The 22,212-nt window shown below is 34.9% G+C and overlaps 1 protein-coding gene across 1 annotated transcript; it reads right to left on the minus strand.

Moving 5' to 3' along the window:
• Nucleotides 1-3,870: 3,870 nt before the first annotated feature.
• Nucleotides 3,871-6,167, minus strand: LOC140823321 (probable LRR receptor-like serine/threonine-protein kinase RKF3). Its single transcript, XM_073184601.1, has one exon. It carries the CDS (start codon nt 5,920-5,922, stop codon nt 4,057-4,059), a length of 1,866 nt encoding a protein of 621 aa, XP_073040702.1. The 5' UTR covers nt 5,923-6,167; the 3' UTR covers nt 3,871-4,056.
• Between the last annotated feature and the right edge of the window lie 16,045 nt (nt 6,168-22,212).

The raw sequence follows: 22,212 nt of genomic DNA on the forward strand, positions 1-22,212 counted from the left end.
GAAGATCAGCCGGGAAGGGAAGAGCAGCCCGGGAATAGTATTTGGTTGACACGCCTGCCGGGCAGGTGTCAAGTGCATGGTAATTGTTGGACACGTTCATGCATGTAAGGTGAGGTGTCTTTGTGCATGCTGCCTAGCGACAGATGTCCGGATGCATGGGATTTGGTTGACACGTTCATGCATGTAAGGTGAGGTGTCTTTGTGCATGCTGCCTAGCGACAGATGTCCGGATGCATGGGATTTGGTTGACACGTTCATGCAGACTGAGGTCTATAAATAGGCCATGGGATTTCTCATTGTGGAGGGGGTACTGTGTGTTTAAATGCAAATTTTAGCTATCTAGAGCAGCCCAGAAAGGGAAGAGCAGCCCGGGAAGGGAAGATCAGCCCGGGAAGGGAAGAGCAGCCCAGAAAGGGAAGAGCAGCCGGGAAGGGAAGATCAGCCCGGGAAGGGAAGAGCAGCCCGGGACTGAGCAGCCGGGCATAGCCGACGGTCCGAGAAGGTCAGTCAGGGAGCTCAATATTGTCATGGCTGACGACGGACTAGACCCGATTGATAGGATTTCCTGTGGACTAGGATTGCTTTACTAGAGGTACGAAAGTACTATCCGAGATATCCTGGTCGAGTATACATTCTTATATGTGTTGCATGATTATTTGTTGCATTGATATATGTCATATGATGCATGCTATTATGTCACGCTTATTGCTGCATGTTACATTTCATCTTGAGCCGTATCTCTTTCGAGATAGCCTTTATTGTTGAGCTGTATCTCTTTCGAGATAAGCTATATCTTGTGGGGCCGCTCAGCCCTGTCTTGTGGACGCATGGACACCGAGAGTACACAGTGGCCGACGGGTCCGGAGGGCTTCGGTGATCCGGGACATTTTAGGTCCACGTCTGATCTTGTAGTGGATGCAGTGACCCAGAGGAGTACCGCGCGGCACTATCCACTTGGCGCCTCTAGACTGAGCATATTGAGATCTTTTGTGACTCTCGTTTCTTGACTACCCTGGTATCATATCATAGCATGTGCATTTCATATAGGCTTGTATACTCATGCTTTTGTACTGGGCGTTCTTATCGCTCACGTCCTCGGTTTTGTTTATCTTGGACACCCCATTCCCACGGGGCAGGCCTCAGGTTAGATGGCTCAGGAGGAGGATGATGAGGACGTTGAGTAGCCGGTTGGTTTAGTTCTTCAGTACTGTTTGTTTCGATATGGTTGTACCGCATATTTTTATTCTGAGTTATTCTGGACTTCATTTGGGTTGTATATCTATCGTTTGTTGACCATTTCCGCAATTATCTCTGATTGTTATTAATTTAGTTAATTGCATGCTTAATTCTTGATTAGTAGGTGATTCTGGAACGGGTCACTACAGTATAAAACTACTCATTATGTTTCTAAAGAGAACACGTACTCTCTTAATACAGGAGAACAAAGAACATCACAAATATTATAGAATTAAACACTCAAATGCTATAAGATGAAAGAAAACTTTAAGAAAAGATGCTTTCAGAACGAAAGGGAGCTCTATTTATAGAGCCTCTTGTCCGTCTGAAGACACGTAAAAAACGCGCCGTCTGAAATATAACCAGTATTATATTTTCTCTTATCAGGATCACCTGCATAATCTAAATCGACATAGCTTTGAGTATAAAATCTGATCATCCATAACATAATGCAGCATTTGAGGTATCCTTAATATATCCTCTTAATAGTACTCCAATGCTTTCGTCCAGGATTCGCCATAGACCGACTAACTGCTCACATTGCTTGAGCAATGTCTGGTCTTGTACAGATCATGGCGAACATCAAACTTCTCACTGCTGATGCATATAGTACTCGAGACCTCTTCATCATCTCTGCTTCATTGTTAGGACATATCTTGGAGGATAACTTGAAATTAATAGAAAGACAGGTCGATATTGGCTTGCTATATTGCATGTTGATGTGTTGCAAAACTTTCTTCAAATAATTTTTCTGGGAAAGCCAAATCTTTTTGTTACTTCTGTCTCGGTGAACTTGCATCCCTAGAATTTTGTTTGCTGGTCCCAAGTCCTTCATATCAAATTCCCTAGCCAACCGTGCCTTCAATCCTTGGACCTATTCTTTGTTGGGGCCTGCTACCAACATGTCGTCCACATACAACAGCAAAATGATATAATCATTATAAGACCTCTTGAAATACGTACAAGGGTCTGCATTCAGTCTGTTGTAACAAAGGTTCGTGATATAGGAATCAAATCTCTTGTACCAATCAAGTTCTTTTTTCTTTTTTCCGCAAAAACTTCTGGCCGGAGCATATAGATTTCTTCTTCGATATCTCCATGATGAAACGTCGTTTTCACATCTAGCTGTTATAGATGTAGGTAAAACACTTCACACAATGCCAACACTACTCTGACTGTTGTGAGCCGAACCACAAGAGAAAATATCACATTGAAATCAATGCCTTCTTTTTGGGCATATCATTTTACCATCAATCTAGCACGATACCGCCCCACTTGGTTATTATCATCACTCTTGATCTTATAAACCCATCCGTTACCAATGGTTTTCCTCTCATAAAAAAAAATTCTGATGTGGAAGATCATCCTGCAACCACAGTGCATACTCTGATTTTAAGAAATTTTAAACAAAAGCTCTGATACTATTTGTTGATCTCACGTGCGACAACTTGAGATAATAAATATGAAAATAAAGAATAAATTGGACACCCAGATTTACGTGGGAAAGTCCCTAAAAATTATTGGGGTAAAAACCACTGGTAAGATGAAAAAAAATTCACTGTAATATTTTATAGTCTACAACTGCTCACTGTGTTTTCAAAAAAACACGCACTCTCTTAACATAGGATAACAAAACACATCACAAATATTATAAACTAAGTACTCAAATGTTATAAGATGAGAGAAAACTCGAAGAATGTATGATTTCAGAATGAGGGGAAGCTCTATTATAGAGCCTCTAGTTTGTGTGAAGCATCGTCTGAAAATTCCATCAAATTTGCCAACTTCAACATTAAATGTTGTCTCCTCATTTAACGCAATTTGTCGACCCTATTTGACTAAATATTTTGCCGACACAACACCTCGTCCACTTCATACATGTTATACATCAACACCACGTCAGTAAAAAAAAAAAAATTGTGGGATTAAATAATGATGACAGACAAAGACAAATATTTGATAGCAAATATGACCAAAATCCCAAAAAAATAAATATATATGACCAAAATACCACACTTTTCTTGAATTTCTAAAACTTGAGGGTATTTTATATTTTTTGTAAAAAAGAAAAAGCTTACTTTCGATCTTAAATTTTACTGGTATATATTTTGTATTTTATTATTACAGGCTTTAAGAAAATTTTACATATAATAATAATAAAAGCTTACTTTTGATCTTAAATATGTTATATATTTTGAAATAAAAAAAAATATTTTTGCATTTTATTCCAGGCTTTTAATAAAATTTTACGCATTCCTATATTTTTATATATTTCGTGGAAAAAATTTGATCAATTTTTTATATACCCATACAAAAACTTGGACAATTATGAACATTAAACACCTGCGGATATTTTATAATTTTTGTAATAATAATAATAATAATAAAAGTTACTCTTGATCTTAAATTTTAATGTTATATATTTGTATTTTATTCCAGGGCTTTAATAAAATCTCACACCCCTATATTTTTATATAGTTCGTGAAAAAAATTATGTTGATCAATAATTTTTATAACCATGCTAAAACTTGGGCAATTATGATTTTAATATAAAAATATTTTGATTATTTTATATTTTATTTATATATAATGTAAAATTATAATAATAAACTTTTAAAAACACGAAGTTTTGGTTTGGATCATTTGTTGTCTAATACCCGACGAACAAACACATGATAAAGAATACAAAAACTTGCCTATAATTTTTTACAAAAGTACAACGGAAGTCCTTGTCAAGGAGCAATGGCTTCACAGATGCAAACTCTGGTGGGAATTTCCTGATAACTTATTTACAGAAGGCTAATTAGCCAATCTCCCTTATCATCTAACTTTCACATGATGCTCTTGCTCAAGTGTATAAGTCTGATAACCAGCAGGGGTGGACAATTGCCCGGATCCACTACTGCTCACCGACCTCTCGATGTCATCAATATTTGCAATCAAAGATATTGGTCTTTCGGGTATTGAAGGTATCGGAACATCCATGTCCAGCATCTTAACGACCTGGTCCATTGTCGGCCTGGCATACAACTGTGGATGTGAACAAAGAACAGCCACCAAAACATAATTCTCCACAATGTCTGGAGGACCCAAATCAGGCATATTCTCTTCGGCAACAGACATTGCTCTTCCGTTTCTAATCAAGGACCAAGCCCAATCAGACAAAAGAGTAGGTTGTCCATCATTAATCGCCATGAGTGCTTTTTTCCCGCTTATCAATTCAAGGAGTACGACCCCAAAGCTATAAACGTCGCTCCTCTCCGTCAACTGTCCATATAATGCATACTCAGGTGCGACGTATCCCATTGTACCTGCGACTCTAGTACTCAAGTGAGTCATTCCCTCTGGAGTAAACTTTGCCAATCCAAAGTCCGCAACCTTGGGCTCGAACTTCTCATCCAAGAGTATGTTACTAGCTTTGATGTCCCTGTGAATAATAGCAGGTTGTGCTCCACAATGCAAGTAGGCCAAGCCCCTAGCTGTACCAAGCGCAATCTTCTGGCGTATAGGCCAACTCAACTTCGTATCCGATAATGAAAACAAATGATCATGAACGCTGCCGTTTTTCATCAAATCACACACAATTATTCTTTGGTGCCCTTCCATTGGAGTCGTGGCAGTACAGTACCCTCTCAAAGCCACCAAGTTTACATGCCTGACACTAGCGATGACTTCTACCTCGTGCGTAAAAATTGAATCTCCAGCAGCGGAGCAATTCTTGAACCTCTTCAATGCCACTTCAGTACCATCTGGTAACACACCTTTGTAAACATTTCCATAACCTCCTTTCCCAACTATATTCGCCCTGGAGAAATTGTTTGTTGCGGCCTTAATTTCATCAAATGTAAACCTAATCAAACTAGTGCTCGCACTGATGGAATCCAATCCAAAACGTACTTCACCAGAATTTCTCATATTCTTCCACTTTTGCCTCGAACCTCTTTCCTTTTTCCTCCTCAAAAACCAAAACCCAGAAAAACCAAGAATCAATACGAGTCCACAAAACGCCGTCACAACAGCAATCACGATCACTCTCGTCCTACCACTCGAATTAGAAGATGTAAAGTCGAGATTAAACAAACACTTTGCCGTACCTTGGTCAGTAGGCCCGAACTGATTAGCAAAAGCTGCGGCGTAGATAAACGGATATGCCGTGCAATCGGAGACATTCCCATCCGTAGGCCCTGAGAGATAAGATGCCTGAAGACTAGAAAGCGCGATGGTGCACGTAGCGCAAGGGGAGTTGTTGAGCAGCGATTGATTACACGACCTGACTACGTCCTTCAGCGCGGCTTGCGGGACGACATTCTCAAACCTGTCACGGGAGGTGATGTTCATGCATCCGCGAGCGATCCATGCCGTTTGAAAGCCGCAGCGTTCGCGAATGTTGTAATTGGGCGTATAGTCGTCGACCAGCGAATCGTACGAGTCCCAGCAAGACTCGGCCGAATCGAGGGGAGGGAGGAACGAGTTGCTGCGACGGAGATACTCTGATTGGACGAGTCGGAGCCCTTGCAGGATATACTGGCACTGGGAGCTGGGATCAACGCTCAGAAGCTTCTCGCCCCGCGCCAGCCGCTTCAGAGTGCCGAAATCCATGGGACATACAGTCGAAGCACTGCAGAGAGTAATGAATACTTGTAAAATCAACACCATAAACACAACACAGCAAATCAAACGACACATGTGAGCTCCAAACTGGGTTTCAGATATCAATTGGGTGAGAAAAAGATCACACTTTGACAATTTCGAGAGAGGGCCGGCGAAGATGGCATTAGTGGGTTAAATGAGGTGGAATTGTAGAGGTAGTGATGTTGATGTGCAAGGAAAATTGGAATGGAGTTCATTCAGAGCAGCCAGCCAAAATGGAGATCCGAGTTGAGTTGTTGGAGAGGGGACGAAACCAGGTAGGTTCTCAGAAAGCAGTAGAAAAGAATTTGAAAATATGACTACCAATTTTAGATTTTATATTATATTATGAAATAATCAAACACGCAATATATATATATATATATACAAAAACTTATTTGAGAAAATCTCACGGATCGTATTTGTGAGACAGATTTCTTCTTTGGATCATCTATGAAAAAATATTATTTTTTATGTTAAGGACAACCACAATAACGGTGATTTTTTGTGACATGTCAACAAAATAACTCCAAATACTCAATATTCATCATTGGAGCGTCTAGGAATTTGTGCTTTAACTTTTAACCGGTTACAAATTTGTAACCGGTTATTGTTTCTTTTTTAAAAAAAATTAAATTTTTTTTAGCATGAGATTCAAGAATCACACTGTAAGAAGGAACGTTCATGCACAACACACGATCCATGTTTTTTTTGTTTGTTGTTTCTATTTTATTTTTAAAATTATATTTTATTTTTTAAAATTAAATGTAAACGTTCATGTAAAATTTCTAATTTTATATTTGAATAAAAATATAATACTAAGTAATAGATGAAATTAATTAAAGTGGTGAAATGATTTATTATAAAGCTATTAGTTATTTTATTTAAATGAAAATAAAATAAATAATTGAAGTGACAGTGAGACCCATAAATATTTGATTGGTGAGATATTTGATTGTGAAATATGAAATATTTGAGTAGTGAAATATTTGATTGTTGATGTGAACTATGAGACCCATAAACATTTGGAAGAAATACATTTACTATTGTGGATGATCTAAGGGTGTGTTTGGTTGGGTGGATTAAATAAGGATAGATTAATAGTCCAATATTTATCGTTAGAATTTTAAGATGTTTTAATAATCATTTTGACCCGGTTTAAGATCCAATTTCATTAATCAAATAGTTATCCATAAAATTGGATCTTAAACCGGGTCAAAATGATTATTAAAACAACTTAAAATTTTAACGATAAATATTGGACTATTAATCTATCCTTATTTAATCCACCCAACCAAACACACCCTAAGAGTATTACTTTTTATTGTGAATATGGATAGGGTTGACCCGTCTCACAACTACGACCCATGAGACAGTCTCACACAAGTTTTTGTCTATATGTATATACACACGCATTGTCTGTTAACATACACTATAGTTTTTTTTAAAATAGAGAATTATTTTTGAAAGAATCATATTTTAAAAGAGAAACGGTAAAACAAGAGATTTTAAAATGATAGAGTTGGTGATTAAAACAATTTTTTAATTATTAAAAAAAAAATCACCAACATAGCAAATATTAGTTACTTTATAATAAAACATGAAGTAAATTCGCTTAAATTTATCGATTTTGACCATTTATGCAAATGTCCATTTTAGGAGACAAATTTTGAATATATATTTTTTATTTTATGATAAATCAACTTTTTATTAGGAAAGAATAAATTTCCGCCCAAGCAACATCATCTTTTATGTTGGTTACAGAGTCAACAACAATAATCGTGTGGTTGAAATTTTACACGAAGAAAATTAAAAATGATCATGATTTTAAAAAAAAAAAAGAAACAAAACAAAATTTTTTATTCTCTTAGGGTGTGTTTGGTTGAGTGGATTAAATAAGGATAGATTAATAGTCCAATATTTATCGTTAAAATTTTAAGTTGTTTTAATAATCATTTTGACCCAGTTTAAGATCCAATTTTATTAATCAAATAGTTATCCATAAAATTGGATCTTAAACCGGGTCAAAATCATTATTAAAACAACTTAAAATTTTAACGATAAATATTGGACTATTAATCTATCCTTATTTAATCCACTCAACCAAACACACCCTTAGTTTATATATTTTAAAATTTTATGAATGGCAACCTTATTAATAATTATATACGATGTTGCTAAAATCTGTCATTGTAAGGTGAAGCTGACTTAGATGGTGATTGGGACCTAATAATGATCTGAAATCATAAATAAGTAGAGTTGTCAAATTAAGTCATGTATGTCGGCCGACCCGTTTTATTATAAAAATTGAGCAGGTTGAATTGATAAAATAGCAGCTTGTTTGGATGCGGGCCAAAAAAGCTGAGCCCGTTTAGGTTGCAGGCCAAGATGGGACGGGCCTAAACGGAGCGAACTGACTCGTCAAATTAAGGTAAAATTTTATATTTTTAAGCTTCCTTATTTTTCTCTTACGCCTTGCCTCCGTCACTCTGTAAAATCTGAATTTCTGTGCTTCTTTTTTTTTTTGAAGATGTTATGCCCTCCTCTTTTTCTGTAATGTTTAACTCGAATTAATCCAGTCAATCAAATAGTTATTGGTTTTTAATGCATAGTTAATGACATAAATGCTAGAAATAAGAATATAATAGTTTGGAAATGTTTTGTATGATTTATGACATTTAAACACTCATATTCGATCGGTTGCTCATTGACTAAGATCAAACTAATTTTTTTGTTTACCTGACTAATTTGACTACGTTAGCGGATCAACTTGGTCTGCTGGTTTGACCAGCTTGGTCTGGTTCGAGCTGGTCCAAATCAAGCTAGTCTTTTATCTTGATTACAAATCTTGTTTCATCGATTTCTACGCAAATTAATGCACATGAAAGTTGAATCACGAAAAAGAAAGCTTATAAAAAGTCGAAAGGCTCGGTATTTGTAGAAATAATTTATATCTATAAAATGAAATTTTTTATTAATCAATTATATAGTTTTCAATCTAATTTATATTTTTCATAAATTTATCCATACATGTAAACAAAATTAGAAAAAATCTTAAATATATACAAACTTAGCCCAAATACGAAGTGAAAAGGTAAATATTAAAAGCTTTTTTTTCATGTTTGGGCCTGAAAAAGGTTTGGGCTAGAGTTAGGCCATGCATCACTTCTTAATTTATCCAATATAAAATATTTGGTCCACGGTGAAAATCGCAGAATCCCAAGCATCAAGCCATGCTCTTCTTCAATTCTCATTCCAACTTCAATCTTGCATTTTATCTGCTGCATCGTGTTTCATCTAATATTTTGCCTCACTTTCTCTTCTTCACACAACTCCAACACATGAGATAACAAGGAGCCATGCTTCTTTAATCGTGCTCCCTCGTTTCTTCTTCCTCATCTTTTTCGGCGAATGACACTATCATGACGGTAAGCGACGTCGAGCTATCGAAATTAATTAAATACTTTTAATTTTATAGGTTTTTTGTGCCACTTGCTCGATTACACCTATGTGCAATCAAAATTATAAATAGAACCCATAAATGTTGATTAAAGTGTTACGGAAGTCCGTTTAATTAAAATCATCACACACCGAAAGATACGAGCAAAATTTGAAATTGTCATTGTTAGATGAAAATATTATATATTTATTCAATAAAAATGTGACGTCCCGAAATTTGAGATTCACATGAACCACGTGCGTGCAAGTTATTAAATTCCTTATGTATTTTATTAAATGGTTTTCATGCATGCTTAATTCATTGATTTGGGTTTTAATTCACGATTTAAGAATTTGCATTATTTTAATATTTATGTTTAATTGGTGCACGTTAAAATACTTTTCGAGTTTCATGTTTCAGGCCATTATTCGAGGCGGGATCGAGGAAAAGACCGGTGACGATTTTTAGCAATTTAAAGTGTGGTATTTTATTTTAAGTCAAGAGTGGGGCATTTTAAATAATTTATTAAGTTTTTAGTATTTTAAAAGCCATATTTATGTATTTAGGAATTGTAGAGTTTGAAACTTTTAAAATTAGCATTTTTGTGTGTGTTATGTGAATTAAGGAGTTTATTTGAAATTAGTGTGTATTTTATTTCTTAGGAAGTGATGAGCTAGTGTGGGTTAACTTTTAATTATTGGTTAAATTATTTTTAAACAATATTTTAATCCCCTAATCTAGCCACACACACACACTACACGACTTTCACACTTTTACACACACACACACACCGATACACTCACACACATTCAGAATTTTATTATTTTGAAAGAGTGAAACCTAGGGTTCCTCAAGCTAGAGCAGCCGCCCCTTCCCTCTTCGATTTCCAGCAACTTTTCGTGTGTTTCCTTTGAGGATTTTAGTGCCCCGTTCGTCCCGGATCAACCTCCCATCCCTCTCCGCTTCGGTATCGTCGTCACGGTATTTTTGAATATCAAAAGGCACGTATATTCTGTTCTTTCTGCATCGATCTTGTCATAGTATGCGTTGTGTATTTTTATGCGTGAAAATTTATGTATGACGTTCGTCGTTTGAGCGGAAACTGATTTGAATGCGTTTGAAATACTTTTTAGATCTGAAATCTCGTAACTTGCTGTTCCTCTCGAAACTGCGATTTTTCCGTCGAGAATTTGAGATAACTTTCAACTACAAAATTGTAGAACTTTTCGATATCTTCGTTTTGATATAAAATTCGAGATTTTTGGATGAAAATTGAGTGAGTTATGACGTTTTTCGTGGGACTGCTCAAGCTGCGATTTTTATGTAAAATGTGTTCTTGAAGTTATTTGTTGCAGGCTTCGTTGGACATCGCCGGGCTTGTGCTACTGCATTTATATATGTTACGAGATGTATTTAGGTGTTATTTGGTGGTTCGTTCGGGTCGGGTTTGGCTTGGGATGTAATAGAAGTCGTAGGAAGCGAAACGATGCCTAATTACGAGTTATTGTTGTGTTGGAATTAATCGTTGATGCTTAGGGACGTTTGGGGCGTTTTTATGGGTTTGAATCAATGTAATAACGTCCTAGGATGAGTCTAGAGGTGTTGGTTCATGGTCCTTAGGATTGGATTGAATGGGTGAAAGGTTAAGTTAGTGAATTTTCGTGAGTTTGCAAGTCCAGAGGGTACCCGGACCTCTTCCCGGACCCCGCAACGGAGTCCGTGTCATCTTTCCTTCAAAAATACGAATTTTCAGAGCCTACCCGGACCCCTACACGGGGTCCGTGTACACCCTTTTTGAAAAAAAAAAAAAAAAATTTTAAAAAAAAAATTTTATATTTTATTTATTTTTTTTTTTTACGATTTGCTTCGGGGTTCTATATCATGGTTTAGCACCATGGTTAAAATTTATTTATGTATAAATATAGGATTTGTTTTGTGGTTTTACGTCATGGTTTAGTACGATGATTAAACGAGGTCAAGCCAGGAGCGAACTAGAATGTCCTAAGCTATTTATTCACTTTGGTGGTGAGCTCGAGTACCTACGTCTAAGACATGCAAGTTAAGTATTTAAAATTTATGTTAGTATGTGCAGTAGCGGCCCCAAGTGAGATCCAACGAATCCCTCAACGCCAAGTAAGTATGTTGACGTGCAAGAAAATATTTCAAGTTTTTGAGGTATGCTAAATGTCTTGTGACCAAATTATGTTTAGGATTGGAAAGCGTTAAATTATGAATGGGGACCAATCCGCCCGTTAAATTATGAACGGGTTAGATCATGGTTGGAAAGCGTTAAATTATGAACGGGGACCAACCAGCCCGTTAAATTATGAACGGGGATCTTATGTATGTGGCAGTGGATACGTCCCTGTCAGCCCAGTACTGTGGTGTGTCTGATCAGGCGTTTATTATGTTATGGGTCACTTGCTTTGAAACATCCTCTACGCAAAATGATGAAGTTATGTATGTTCAAGTATGCAGTATGTTTATGAAAGTTTATGTTGATGGCACGTCTAGTTATGTACGTACGTATGTTCAAGTTTATTATGCAAGTTCAAGTTTCAAGCTATGTATGTCCTATTTTAAAGTTGCATGTGATTTTATTATGTACTACTCGTTACTACCAGTTTATACGTGTTGAGTCTTTAGACTCACTAGACTTGATCGATGCAGGTGAGTATGTTGATGAGGAGACAGGAGGTGGCGACCAAGGGGCAGGCTTGGACTGAGCGGGAGGCTAACCCGAGGACCGCAAAGTTTATGTTTTTACGCAAATGTTAATTAACTCTGATTTCTTGGTTCGAGGGAAATACTTTGAGCAAAACTTTTGTGAGCAAATTTTATTGTAGTACTTTGAACCACCATGTCTTATGGGGGACTTGGTTGGGATATTTTTATGGCAAACTTTGAATGTTATTTTATGTCTAAGAAAATTTTTAATTTTTCCGCAAATTTTTAAGTATGAAAATACGGTACGTTACAGTTGGTATCAGAGCGGTGTTCTTGTAAAGGGTTATGCCTACTGCCAGTCGCAAGAAGCTCACGAAGTCACACCTCAAGTCTGTAAGTTTTAAAGTTTTGCATTATGTTATGTAGTAAGCATTAAGTCATGATTTTTGCATGTGCATGTTTTAATGCTATACATCACCTGTGTGTCTACATGACATACGTTTTACAGTACATGGTTACCTGTCGTTATGACTTGAGATTGGATCTTTAAAAATTTTATGCATGTTACGACATGAAATGAAAAACTATTTAATTTTCTTGCACGCTGGTGTGGTGGAATTGGACATGAGTAAGAATTTTGCTTTTGGGCGTTAGAAAAAGTTGTAAATGATTTTTCTATATTAATTTTTGGATAGTAGTACTGATGTTAGACTAGTGAGTCATAAGTTAAATTTGACAATTACGAATGCTTTTGGGACTTGTAGATTTTCTAAGAAATTACAAATGGTTTGTGGTTGCTAGCTTAATTAATTTTTGAAGATTTCATGTAAGGATTAATGATTCGAAGACTACGACGATCTTTGGAAGTATAAGACGAAGAATTTATTTAAAGTGTATGTTCTATCTAGATATATTTAAGGATTGAATTACATGAATTGAGAATTTTAAGGACCCAAGTGTAAAGCAATATTCTAAGGGATTATTTTCAAATTTACCAAATTTTGGGGATTTAATTTAGAGTGCAAAGAATTTTAAGGTTAATGAGGTTAAGTCGAAAAAAATTTATGGGTACGAAGATGCAAATTTCAAAGAGTTGTAGGGCCAAAAATATAAATTGTGGGAACTTTAAGGACCAAATTGCAAATTTCGAAATTTTTGAGGATTTAGTTCGAACTTTTAAGGAACACTTGAGTAAGATCAGTAGCTTTTCGAGGTTATGGAATTGATTTTGGGTTTAATAAGCTTAAAATTATTGAACTTTGTGTTACGAGAAATCTATAAGATGGAATTAGGAACGCCGACAACTTATGGGTAATTGTAAAATTTTTGTACTTTAGGACAATTGGATAAAATTTTCGAGGAAATTAAGAATTTATGCTACAATTTTAAGAAATTGAGAGAATTAGTTTAGCGGTAAGTGATAACTGAACGGTTTAAATGATAGGAATTCTCGAGGATTTAAGTTCAAAGGAATTATTAGAACCTTGAAGTATCTGGGTTATAATATTATAAGAAATGGTAATCAAGGGGATTGTAAGATGAAACGACATTGGGCTCGAAAAGTTAAGCGCTAGCGAAATTAATGTCGCGGCAAATTTAAAATTCAGGGTGATAACGATTTGAGGTAAAGTTGATCGTTTAGCTAAGTTATAAGAGTAGACATTGAGTTAGCGAAATTTTTTTTTTTTTGGGAACTTAAGTCGATGTGTCATAAGTTTTAGTCATGATTGTAACAGTTAAGCTTGTACCTTTTTTGGAATTTGATTTTCTAGAAGGTTGGGTATGGTTGATGATTAGGTTATTTAATAGACGACGCATGTAAGAATTGAGGTAGACATCTTGTCTTGGGAATTTTTGTAGGTTATTAAGAAACTTTGGAGTAAGTGAATATGTGTGTTGGAATTATGTTATCCAAAACTATTTGGGTTGAGTAAGGGTGAATTTCAAATTTATGGGGACATTTGTTCATACGGAATTTTTGGGTGAAATAAAAACAAAAGGGAATTAGTGGTGTTCAACATGAGTTATCAATGAAGGAATATTAAGATTTTTATTGAGTAAGAAATCTACAAGCTTGATATAGGGATTCTAGAATTCTATGATTTATAAGTGAATTTGATTTATTAGAGTTAGTCTAAAGCTAATATGGGATAACTTATTAAGTTTTATACGCTAGGATTAATTAAGCATTGAGGATACTTAAGAATGCGACATTTGTTTCAATGAGGAAGGCTCAAGTGTCTTAGGCTTTAACTATATTGTAATCGTGAAGAAAATAGTTTAAGCTTGTGATTGATGCTAGAAAGTTTTTCTTATTTAAGGAGAGGATCGATATTATATATTTTGGGGTTTTACGGATTTATGTTACTCGAAATTAAAGGTTGGCAACAATTTTATATTTGGGACGTACTCGTAAATAGCTAAGTTATGTAAGTTTGTATCGTAAGGTAAATATTCGATTCAGGGATTGTAGGCCAATATTAACATATGGAGTTAAGATAAGGTGTATCTTTTAAGTGTATTGCCGAGGATAGAAGTTGATCAGTAACCTTTGGTGCTAAGAGTTCTTAAGTTGAACTGCATAAATGTTAATGTAATAGGTCGTTGACATTACAGGTATAGTATAAAGAAGGTAAGATACGATAAGTTTGAACCTCCATTTCTAATATTGGGAACGACGAGAAAAGTCAGAATTCGAGGTCGTAGTAAAGTAAACTAAGTTACCATAAGCCGTTTAAGTTGTATTTCGCAAACGAGGTTTTTGGTAGGCAATTTAATTAGGATTGAAGAGACGTAAGGACAACATAAAGCTTAATTTATCAGAGTAGCGCAGCGGTAGCGTGGATTGTTGGGATACTAGAATTAAGAATCTAACTTTTGGATTATCGAGGATAAGCGAATTTCAGGGACGAAATTCAAATTAAGGGGGATAGATTGTGACGTCCCGAAATTTGAGATTCACATGAACCACGTGCGTGCAAGTTATTAAATTCCTTATGTATTTTATTAAATGGTTTTCATGCATGCTTAATTCATTGATTTGGGTTTTAATTCACGATTTAAGAATTTGCATTATTTTAATATTTATGTTTAATTGGTGCACGTTAAAATACTTTTCGAGTTTCATGTTTCAGGCCATTATTCGAGGCGGGATCGAGGAAAAGACCGGTGACGATTTTTAGCAATTTAAAGTGTGGTATTTTATTTTAAGTCAAGAGTGGGGCATTTTAAATAATTTATTAAGTTTTTAGTATTTTAAAAGCCATATTTATGTATTTAGGAATTGTAGAGTTTGAAACTTTTAAAATTAGCATTTTTGTGTGTGTTATGTGAATTAAGGAGTTTATTTGAAATTAGTGTGTATTTTATTTCTTAGGAAGTGATGAGCTAGTGTGGGTTAACTTTTAATTATTGGTTAAATTATTTTTAAACAATATTTTAATCCCCTAATCTAGCCACACACACACACTACACGACTTTCACACTTTTACACACACACACACACCGATACACTCACACACATTCAGAATTTTATTATTTTGAAAGAGTGAAACCTAGGGTTCCTCAAGCTAGAGCAGCCGCCCCTTCCCTCTTCGATTTCCAGCAACTTTTCGTGTGTTTCCTTTGAGGATTTTAGTGCCCCGTTCGTCCCGGATCAACCTCCCATCCCTCTCCGCTTCGGTATCGTCGTCACGGTATTTTTGAATATCAAAAGGCACGTATATTCTGTTCTTTCTGCATCGATCTTGTCATAGTATGCGTTGTGTATTTTTATGCGTGAAAATTTATGTATGACGTTCGTCGTTTGAGCGGAAACTGATTTGAATGCGTTTGAAATACTTTTTAGATCTGAAATCTCGTAACTTGCTGTTCCTCTCGAAACTGCGATTTTTCCGTCGAAAATTTGAGATAACTTTCAACTACAAAATTGTAGAACTTTTCGATATCTTCGTTTTGATATAAAATTCGAGATTTTTGGATGAAAATTGAGTGAGTTATGACGTTTTTCGTGGGACTGCTCAAGCTGCGATTTTTATGTAAAATGTGTTCTTGAAGTTATTTGTTGCAGGCTTCGTTGGACATCGCCGGGCTTGTGCTACTGCATTTATATATGTTACGAGATGTATTTAGGTGTTATTTGGTGGTTCGTTCGGGTCGGGTTTGGCTTGGGATGTAATAGAAGTCGTAGGAAGCGAAACGATGCCTAATTACGAGTTATTGTTGTGTTGGAATTAATCGTTGATGCTTAGGGACGTTTGGGGCGTTTTTATGGGTTTGAATCAATGTAATAACGTCCTAGGATGAGTCTAGAAGTGTTGGTTCATGGTCCTTAGGATTGGATTGAATGGGTGAAAGGTTAAGTTAGTGAATTTTCGTGAGTTTGCAAGTCCAGAGGGTACCCGGACCTCTTCCCGGACTCCGGCATGGAGTCCGTGTCATCTTTCCTTCAAAAATACGAATTTTCAGAGCCTACCCGGACCCGTACACGGACCCCTACACGGGTTCCGTGTACACCCTTTTTGAAAAAAAAAAAAAATAAATTTAAAAAAAAAATTTTTATATTTTATTTATTTTTTTTTTTTAGGATTTGCTTCGGGGTTCTATATCATGGTTTAGCACCATGGTTAAAATTTATTTATGTATAAATATAGGATTTGTTTTGTGGTTTTACGTCATGGTTTAGTACGATGATTAAACGAGGTCAAGCCAGGAGCGAACTAGAATGTCCTAAGCTATTTATTCACTTTGGTGGTGAGCTCGAGTACCTACGTCTAAGACATGCAAGTTAAGTATTTAAAATTTATGTTAGTATGTGCAGTAGCGGCCCCAAGTGAGATCCAACGAATCCCTCAACGCCAAGTAAGTATGTTGACGTGCAAGAAAATATTTCAAGTTTTTGAGGTATGCTAAATGTCTTGTGACCAAATTATGTTTAGGATTGGAAAGCGTTAAATTATGAATGGGGACCAATCCGCCCGTTAAATTATGAACGGGTTAGATCATGGTTGGAAAGCGTTAAATTATGAACGGGGACCAACCAGCCCGTTAAATTATGAACGGGGATCTTATGTATGTGGCAGTGGATACGTCCCTGTCAGCCCAGTACTGTGGTGTGTCTGATCAGGCGTTTATTATGTTATGGGTCACTTGCTTTGAAACATCCTCTACGCAAAATGATGAAGTTATGTATGTTCAAGTATGCAGTATGTTTATGAAAGTTTATGTTGATGGCACGTCTAGTTATGTACGTACGTATGTTCAAGTTTATTATGCAAGTTCAAGTTTCAAGCTATGTATGTCCTATTTTAAAGTTGCATGTGATTTTATTATGTACTACTCGTTACTACCAGTTTATACGTGTTGAGTCTTTAGACTCACTAGACTTGATCAATGCAGGTGAGTATGTTGATGAGGAGACAGGAGGTGGCGACCAAGGGGCAGGCTTGGACTGAGCGGGAGGCTAACCCGAGGACCGCAAAGTTTATGTTTTTACGCAAATGTTAATTAACTCTGATTTCTTGGTTCGAGGGAAATACTTTGAGCAAAACTTTTGTGAGCAAATTTTATTGTAGTACTTTGAACCACCATGTCTTATGGGGGACTTGGTTGGGATATTTTTATGGCAAACTTTGAATGTTATTTTATGTCTAAGAAAATTTTTAATTTTTCCGCAAATTTTTAAGTATGAAAATACGGTACGTTACAGTTGGTATCAGAGCGGTGTTCTTGTAAAGGGTTATGCCTACTGCCAGTCGCAAGAAGCTCACGAAGTCACACCTCAAGTCTGTAAGTTTTAAAGTTTTGCATTATGTTATGTAGTAAGCATTAAGTCATGATTTTTGCATGTGCATGTTTTAATGCTATACATCACCTGTGTGTCTACATGACATACGTTTTACAGTACATGGTTACCTAATTAAAGTGCATCTAATACTAAGTAATAGATGAAATTAATTAAAGTGGTGAAATGATTTATTATAAAGCTATTAGTTATTTTATTTAAATGAAAATAAAATAAATAATTGAAGTGACAGTGAGACCCATAAATATTTGATTGGTGAGATATTTGATTGTGAAATATGAAATATTTGAGTAGTGAAATATTTGATTGTTGATGTGAACTATGAGACCCATAAACATTTGGAAGAAATACATTTACTATTGTGGATGATCTAAGGGTGTGTTTGGTTGGGTGGATTAAATAAGGATAGATTAATAGTCCAATATTTATCGTTAGAATTTTAAGATGTTTTAATAATCATTTTGACCCGGTTTAAGATCCAATTTCATTAATCAAATAGTTATCCATAAAATTGGATCTTAAACCGGGTCAAAATGATTATTAAAACAACTTAAAATTTTAACGATAAATATTGGACTATTAATCTATCCTTATTTAATCCACCCAACCAAACACACCCTAAGAGTATTACTTTTTATTGTGAATATGGATAGGGTTGACCCGTCTCACAACTACGACCCATGAGACAGTCTCACACAAGTTTTTGTCTATATGTATATACACACGCATTGTCTGTTAACATACACTATAGTTTTTTTTAAAATAGAGAATTATTTTTGAAAGAATCATATTTTAAAAGAGAAACGGTAAAACAAGAGATTTTAAAATGATAGAGTTGGTGATTAAAACAATTTTTTAATTATTAAAAAAAAAATCACCAACATAGCAAATATTAGTTACTTTATAATAAAACATGAAGTAAATTCGCTTAAATTTATCGATTTTGACCATTTATGCAAATGTCCATTTTAGGAGACAAATTTTGAATATATATTTTTTATTTTATGATAAATCAACTTTTTATTAGGAAAGAATAAATTTCCGCCCAAGCAACATCATCTTTTATGTTGGTTACAGAGTCAACAACAATAATCGTGTGGTTGAAATTTTACACGAAGAAAATTAAAAATGATCATGATTTTAAAAAAAAAAAAGAAACAAAACAAAATTTTTTATTCTCTTAGGGTGTGTTTGGTTGAGTGGATTAAATAAGGATAGATTAATAGTCCAATATTTATCGTTAAAATTTTAAGTTGTTTTAATAATCATTTTGACCCAGTTTAAGATCCAATTTTATTAATCAAATAGTTATCCATAAAATTGGATCTTAAACCGGGTCAAAATCATTATTAAAACAACTTAAAATTTTAACGATAAATATTGGACTATTAATCTATCCTTATTTAATCCACTCAACCAAACACACCCTTAGTTTATATATTTTAAAATTTTATGAATGGCAACCTTATTAATAATTATATACGATGTTGCTAAAATCTGTCATTGTAAGGTGAAGCTGACTTAGATGGTGATTGGGACCTAATAATGATCTGAAATCATAAATAAGTAGAGTTGTCAAATTAAGTCATGTATGTCGGCCGACCCGTTTTATTATAAAAATTGAGCAGGTTGAATTGATAAAATAGCAGCTTGTTTGGATGCGGGCCAAAAAAGCTGAGCCCGTTTAGGTTGCAGGCCAAGATGGGACGGGCCTAAACGGAGCGAACTGACTCGTCAAATTAAGGTAAAATTTTATATTTTTAAGCTTCCTTATTTTTCTCTTACGCCTTGCCTCCGTCACTCTGTAAAATCTGAATTTCTGTGCTTCTTTTTTTTTTTGAAGATGTTATGCCCTCCTCTTTTTTCTGTAATGTTTAACTCGAATTAATCCAGTCAATCAAATAGTTATTGGTTTTTAATGCATAGTTAATGACATAAATGCTAGAAATAAGAATATAATAGTTTGGAAATGTTTTGTATGATTTATGACATTTAAACACTCATATTCGATCGGTTGCTCATTGACTAAGATCAAACTAATTTTTTTGTTTACCTGACTAATTTGACTACGTTAGCGGATCAACTTGGTCTGCTGGTTTGACCAGCTTGGTCTGGTTCGAGCTGGTCCAAATCAAGCTAGTCTTTTATCTTGATTACAAATCTTGTTTCATCGATTTCTACGCAAATTAATGCACATGAAAGTTGAATCACGAAAAAGAAAGCTTATAAAAAGTCGAAAGGCTCGGTATTTGTAGAAATAATTTATATCTATAAAATGAAATTTTTTATTAATCAATTATATAGTTTTCAATCTAATTTATATTTTTCATAAATTTATCCATACATGTAAACAAAATTAGAAAAAATCTTAAATATATACAAACTTAGCCCAAATACGAAGTGAAAAGGTAAATATTAAAAGCTTTTTTTTCATGTTTGGGCCTGAAAAAGGTTTGGGCTAGAGTTAGGCCATGCATCACTTCTTAATTTATCCAATATAAAATATTTGGTCCACGGTGAAAATCGCAGAATCCCAAGCATCAAGCCATGCTCTTCTTCAATTCTCATTCCAACTTCAATCTTGCATTTTATCTGCTGCATCGTGTTTCATCTAATATTTTGCCTCACTTTCTCTTCTTCACACAACTCCAACACATGAGATAACAAGGAGCCATGCTTCTTTAATCGTGCTCCCTCGTTTCTTCTTCCTCATCTTTTTCGGCGAATGACACTATCATGACGGTAAGCGACGTCGAGCTATCGAAATTAATTAAATACTTTTAATTTTATAGGTTTTTTGTGCCACTTGCTCGATTACACCTATGTGCCCATAAATGTTGATTAAAGTGTTACGGAAGTCCGTTTAATTAAAATCATCACACACCGAAAGATACGAGCAAAATTTGAAATTGTCATTGTTAGATGAAAATATTATATATTTATTCAATAAAAAGATGTTTATCAATTTCATTGTAGCACAGTCCTACTCCGTTCAACTCGGTCGATAATCTGGTCGTATCGATATCATGTTTTAATCTGTTTCATTTTCAACCAGCATCGAAAAAGTTTTTCGATATAGTCAATCGGACGTCGAAGTTTACAAAAAAGGAATTTCATAACGTCTAAACTAATTTTAAAACCTGAAGGTTATGAACTCAGCTATATATCTTCTTTGATGAAATTTCATTGTTTTTTTTTCACGCCATGTACTGCCAACGTGGTATGGCAATTTGAGGTTGATTCTCGAACTTTGTTTGCGACTCAAAAAATACAATGATTATTAATTGTTGTCTGTTGTGAAAAGTCAACACGACCCTTTTGAAATCGTGACGAAAGACCACAAAATAGATATTTTATAATAATGGTAACTATTTTTATCTATTATTGTGAGAACAAACTTTGGCAGCTGTCGACCGTGGACGAGTTCTAGCCATTGGTTTTGTCGCTCGGAATTCATAATTTTCAAACATGGAACCTCAAAAACAGCTAATCCCACCAAGGACGACACCATAATAAGACATAGAAAAAGAAATATAAAAATCCAGTGTATTATTTAATCAATGCCAAAAAAGGCACCGGTTAGGTTAGTAGACAACGAAAAAACGACACCGCTTAATAGACGTGGGTAGTGAATGCAAGTAATAAGCAAAAATTTGTATGAAACAATCTCACGGATCGTATTATGTGATACAATATCTTATTTAGGTCATCCATTAAAAAATATTACTTTATGCTAAGAGTATTATTTTTTATTGTGAATATCGGTAGGACTGACCCGTCTCACAGATAAAGATTCGTGAGACCGTCCCAAGAAACCTACTCCTCGAATATATATATATATATATATAGACACACACACAAAGAAAGTTGTGAGGGTGGACAATAATAGATGAACTTTGAATAAATGAAAGGAAACAATATTAGTTTTGTTGGCTTTAAGGTTGCTAATTAGGACAATAAATCCTTAATGGGGATACATGGGAATTTTTTATTTTTATTTTTTAGGACTTGGGATGATTCATGGTAATGGTATAAATTGAGAAAGTTATATTTTACTAATTAGGTGCATCAAAGAGTGATAGGTTTTGCCTTTTGAAAGAACAATAACTAAAGATAATTTTTTTAATATAATTGTTTGATTAAAAAGTAAAGAGACTGCATTCATGTTTCTCAAATTTTAAGAATTGCAAAAAATAACAAAAAGAATTAAAATAATCTGTCCTAATATATGACCCACATAGTCATCACACACACTCCTCAATGAGATACCAATTTTTGTGACAAACTCTGCAGCTAATGGTCAAAGTTTAAATTGGTCGCTTGTTTCCGCAACATGTGATGAGGAAAAGTCACAGAAACTCTACGTGCTGGGGAGATTCAGATAATGGGTTCGAGTCATATTAAAAAAAATACTTGGATTAACGTAAAATGAGTAATA

This window comes from Primulina eburnea, chromosome 2 (assembly GCF_022965805.1).
Source record: "Primulina eburnea isolate SZY01 chromosome 2, ASM2296580v1, whole genome shotgun sequence".
Lineage (NCBI taxonomy): Eukaryota > Viridiplantae > Streptophyta > Magnoliopsida > Lamiales > Gesneriaceae > Primulina > Primulina eburnea.